General features: G+C 40.6%; 1 protein-coding gene across 1 annotated transcript; it reads left to right on the top strand.

The window, feature by feature from the left end:
- Positions 1-1,885: 1,885 nt before the first annotated feature.
- LOC138711277 (A disintegrin and metalloproteinase with thrombospondin motifs 12-like) lies at positions 1,886-5,234 on the top strand. The gene has a single exon (XM_069842707.1). It carries the CDS (start codon positions 1,886-1,888, stop codon positions 5,159-5,161), a length of 3,276 nt encoding a protein of 1,091 aa, XP_069698808.1. The 3' UTR covers positions 5,162-5,234.
- Positions 5,235-5,680: the final 446 nt, after the last annotated feature.

Genomic DNA, 5,680 nt, shown 5'->3' with positions numbered 1-5,680 from the left:
ATTCAAAGAAAATTTATAACCTTAAGTGCATACAGATTTCTACCCCTATCTCCGGGTATATATGTGAGCTAAAAGTAAATATTTTAAATGTCAAAACTTATATGCTAGACTACATGAACTGGATTACCTATTCTTTTGTAAGGTCATCAAATGGACACTATCTGTGAATATTTCATAAGTAATGTCAGCTTTCGCATTCCTACGAAAGAACTGAGAGTTCGCAAACTTTTCTATACTATAAATTCCAAATCTCTTTCTCCAGCCTTCAGATGCATACAAAATGTTATGCAGGGATGAAATTTCGATCCATTTAATGCATAGTAGTGGATATTGATGAGCAACAGTAACAAATGTAAATAATACTCGGGAGAAAATTAAACTCAGAATAAGTATGGAAAACGCCTGTTATTAGTCGGTTGAGAAGCTTTTGTCATCCAATCTGTTGTCAAAAAATCTTAAAGTTAGAATTTATAACACAGTTGTTGTTCTGTATGGATGTGGAACATTAACTCGTACTTTGAGAGCGGAACAGAGATTAATTGTGTTTGAGAATAAGTTTAATTTATTAATATTTTGTGTAATAGCCGTCTACATGCTAATCATGTACAATATATTAGGGGCTGCCAGACAATAACCACTTTCAAGAAAAGGCTAAACGATTTCTTACGGGCGCAGTCAAATTGAAGTTATAATTGTGATCGAGTTTAATAATTTAATTTAATTTAGGTATGACTATCATTACTATTACTATTATATTATTATTATTATTATTATTATTATTATTATTATTATTATTATTATTATTATTATTATTATTACATAATTATTTTATTGGTGTTGTGAAGATGAAAACAATTGTCAGTGTATTATATTAATTATGTACCGGTATTATATTGTATTGCTTTGAATTGTATTGTATTGTATTGTATTAATTATGTTATATTCATAGCAGTGTAGTAATTTTCTATCATACTGGTTGAGTGGAAGAGAAGGCCGAATGGCCTTAACTCTGCCAGTTAAAATAAACCATTATTATTATTATTATTATTATTATTATTATTATTATTATTATTATTATATAATTATTTTATTGGTTGTGAAGATGAAAAGAATTGTCATTGTATTATATTAATTATGTACCGGTATTATATTGTATTGCTTTGAATTGTATTGTATTGTATTAATTATGTTATATTCATAGCAGTGTAGTAATTTTCTATCATACTGGTTGGAGTGGAAGAGAAGGCCGAATGGCCTTAACTCTGCCAGTTAAAATAAACCATTATTATTATTATTATTATTATTATTATTATTATTATTATTATTATTATTGTTATTAAATACTATAGTAGCCTTCATTTAAAATATTAACGTTTTCGGAAATATTTGCCATCTTCAGATCTATAACACTAGTACAAAATGTGAAAAACGTAATTTAATAGTTTATTAGGAATCAATAAACAATATATAAATTATACAAGAATAAAATATAGTTCAAATTTAAATGTTCATTAGATTAAAATTTATTGACATACGACGTGACTATCAGCTTGAAAACATGGTGAAAGTAGTTGTACAATTTTCTTCCTGTGGAAGATTTTTTTGTTAGTTGCGGGAGTCAGCTGTGACCTAATGTAACTGTAAGATGAGTTAAGTATTGTGAGAAGCTGCATTTTTTGTAATTTTTAATCTAGCTACACGTATTTATATTACAATTTCTATCATCACGTTTATTAAAGAAGTCAATGTAATAAAGAAAAGTACGTAACGATACAACAATTGAAGGTATTCTTAACAATGTTTCCTAGCAACACATACATTTGTGATTCTTTGTGTCTGTTGACAAAAATGGTGTTTTATTTCAGTAAGAAAAGAATTATTCATAATGAAGCATCTCTTTTTAACCAACGTGTACATTTTTGAAGCAGTAACACTGAGCGTGGTAGGTGTTATTACCGAGGATGCTGGACGGACTAGCAATGTAATTCACGGCAGATATACAAGGAATATTGAGGATTACGAATTGGTAATTCCCATTAAAGAAGACCATGAAGGCGCATTTGTCTCGCACAAACTACCTCATTTCTATGAACGAGATAAAACTAGACGCAAGAAAAGAATGTCTCCAGACGACAAAGACAAAGTTCATATCGGTCTCTCTTTCAACGGAAAGCACCACCATATGGAAATGTGGCCAAATCACGACTTCTTGTCTCCAGGAGCGATGGTAGAAGAGAGAGATTCAGGGTCTGCCAAAGACGTCAAGAAAATAAAGATTCGCCCTGTGAAGGACACCCAGTGCCACTACACAGGCCGCGTTCAGGACCACGATAACTCTCGCCTTGCTATCTCCGTTTGCGATGGTTTGGCCGGGTACATCAAGACAGACGACGGGCATTACTTCATCGAGCCGGTGGAGGACCAGCAGCCAGAAACAAACGGCAAGCATTTACACGTGGTTTACAAGCGGTCTGCCGTCATGCGAGGAGAGCGGAACTGTGCCAGTCAGAGCTGGAAGGACGGATGGAGGGACCGCTTAGAAATGGAGTATCGCCGACGAAGAGTTGCAGAAATATACGCGAAAGAGAACGGACTAGCAGAACAAGATATCCGAAGAACATTCAGCAAGCACCGCTATCAGGAAATACTGGTTGTAGCCGACAAGCGGTTCCTTCAGTTTCACAACAACACAGATTACGAAATGTACATACTGACAATAATGAACATGGCGTCAGATTACTACCACGACGCCAGTGCTGGGAATCTGATCGATTTTGTTGTGGTCAGAATCATGTACCTGCACAAGGAAGAGGAGGAAGTCGATCTGATCATCAGTCAAGACGCCGAGCCCACGCTGAGCAGTTTCTGTAAATGGCAGACAACAATAAACCCTCCGGACTTATCGCACCCGAACCACCACGATATCGCCGTGCTGCTGACGAGGTACGACATCTGCATCGACAACATGACGGAGTGCGGCCTCCTCGGCCTGGCCTACGTGGCACAGGCGTGCAACCCCAACAAGACGTGCGCCATCTGCGAAGACACGGGCCTGCTGCTGGGCGTGACGGTGACGCACGAGGTAGGTCACGTGATGGGGTGCGGGCACGACGACGAGGTCGACTCGGACTGCAAGCCCTTCGCGGACGACGTCAACGCTCACGTCATGTCGCCGTACGTGCAAATGGCGACAGCAAACTGGTCTATCTGCAGCAAGAGATTCATGCAAGAATTTCTGGACAACGACTTGGGAGACTGTCTTCTGGACGAGCCGCAAGACCACAACTTTAACATACCGGAAATGCCTCCCGGAGCCATGTACGACGCCAACTTCCAGTGCGCGCAGGAGTTCAGGAATCCTGAAGCGAAGTATTGTGACATGGGTCCAGAGACTAATTGTAAATTTTTGAACTGCGAGTTCAAGCCGAACACTTGCGGCACCTACAACCAGCCGCCAGCTGACGGCACCAAGTGCGGCACCAACATGTGGTGCTACGACAGGAAGTGCGTTCCCATGGGACAGAGACCGGAAGCCGTGAATGGTGGCTGGAGCGCGTGGTCAAAGTGGTCGGATTGTTCTCGAACTTGTGGGGGAGGTATCAAGTTCATGGACCGCGACTGTACAGCGCCAACACCTCAGAACCACGGCAGGTACTGTCTGGGGGAGCGCAGAGAGTATCGCGTTTGCAACACGAGGCCCTGCGACCCAGAATCGCCTACCTTCAGGGAGCAGCAGTGCGCGGAGTACAACACCAAGCCTCGCGAAGGTGCGCTGCATAAGTGGTCGTCGTACGTCATCTCCAACCCTGCCAAATCCTGCACTCTAATCTGCGTTAACGAGGAGAACGCTGTCGCCACGCTGGCCCAGCGGGCGAAAGACGGAACGCGGTGCAAACCGGGAACCAAAGACATGTGTGTGGCTGGGCTGTGTCGGCACGTGGGTTGCGACTGGAAGCTGGGCTCTGATGCCGTGGAGGATCGATGCGGGATCTGTCGAGGTGATGGAACTCAATGCACAGCTATAGAGAAAGTGTTCAAAGGCAAGGGCAAGGGCTATGTTAAAATCCACACATTTCCTAAGGGAAGCAGAAGGATTACAGTAAAAGAGCTGAGGCCTACATCCAACACGTTAGCCTTAGGTCCAGAGAAGAAAAAAGTGTATTACCTCAACGGGGATTACACCGAGGAAAACGATCGAGAGCTGCACATAGTTGGAACAATCGGGTACTACTACCATCCAGAGGACGAGCGAGAAGAAATTGTCATTGCGGGTCCCACTAAAGACAATTTGGTGTTGTATGCTTGTTTCTATGGCGACCGCAATCCAGGGATCGAGTATAAATATTCATTACGTCTTGGAAACGAGAGTGAGGCCTATCAACCTTCGTACCACTGGGAATTCGTCGATTGGGGAGAATGCAGCAAGCGATGCGGAGGAGGAGTGCAGCAATCTGAACCGAAGTGTCTGGAAGCCAGGGACGGCACTGTGAGCAACTCCTTCTGCTCTTCGTCCGACAAACCGACACCGAAGAGTCGACCTTGCAACGAGAATCCTTGCCACGCGAGATGGAGAGTGGGCGAGTGGAGCGAATGCAACGGCTGCTTGTTCAGATCGGGATACAGGAGTCGCACAATCGACTGCATCATGGAGTCCCCTACTGAAGACCAAGAGATCATAACGGAAGATTCAGACTGCAAAGAAACTAAGCCGAATCGTAGAGAACTGTGTACTTCAACACAACCGTGCAAACCTGAGGAAAAAACTGACAATAAGCAAAGCAATGAGATTAGGCGACGAATTATAGATGCGAATGGTTCCCCACCTCATAACAAGCAAAAGAATGCGATACTCCACGAGAATAATAACTTACATAAAGACGACGAATGTGATACTGATACCACTGAGAAGGGAGTAGAAGTTGGTTCAGTTGTCAAGGATGTGGTCCCCCCTTATATGTTCCACTTGGTGGAAATTCCCATGCAAGAAACAAAAACTGAAATTCCCATGTCGGACGAAGCAATTGAAGCTCTGGGAGATGTAATACCGAAATCAATCAACGTAAAAAAAGCTAAAGTGTATTTTGGAGACGCAGCTCAGAGAGAAAAGGAAGAGGGGAAGAAGCAGTTACAAAAAAAGAAAGACAAAGACGTTGAAAATTAATGTACGACATTTTATACACGAGTTAAATATTTTCATTATTATTTAATAAAAATTGGAGAAAACAACGAAAAAATTCTTCAGTGTACTATCTACTTTGTTACAAATAAACATATTTGTATTTAATCTATTTTTGTTTCCTTAATGTATATGAAGTTGTTACTATTATTATATATATTATTTATATATTATATATATATTATTTTAATGTGCCGAAGTACATATGATATTTCCATGCAGATATTCATTTGTATGAAGCTTTTTTTGTTTGAAATATCTCAAAGAATAACCACCTCAAATTAACGACATTACTTACGGTTTACCCTGTATATCTCAATCAACATCGGTCCAGCTTCTAATTCTTCGATTCATTCATTACTTTATTCGTTTATTTACTTCTGCGTCAGAATTTTATTTCAGTACATCAATCCTTTCCCGTAATGCTTACACGGTTTTCTTGCCTTCACTCCTTGCGAACATTTCAGATAGTCTATTCAATGCAGTGCGTCAATAAGAGCACAA

This window comes from Periplaneta americana, chromosome 12, assembly GCF_040183065.1.
Source record: "Periplaneta americana isolate PAMFEO1 chromosome 12, P.americana_PAMFEO1_priV1, whole genome shotgun sequence".
NCBI classification, from domain to species: domain Eukaryota; kingdom Metazoa; phylum Arthropoda; class Insecta; order Blattodea; family Blattidae; genus Periplaneta; species Periplaneta americana.
This window is presented reverse-complemented; position numbering and strand designations above follow the sequence as displayed.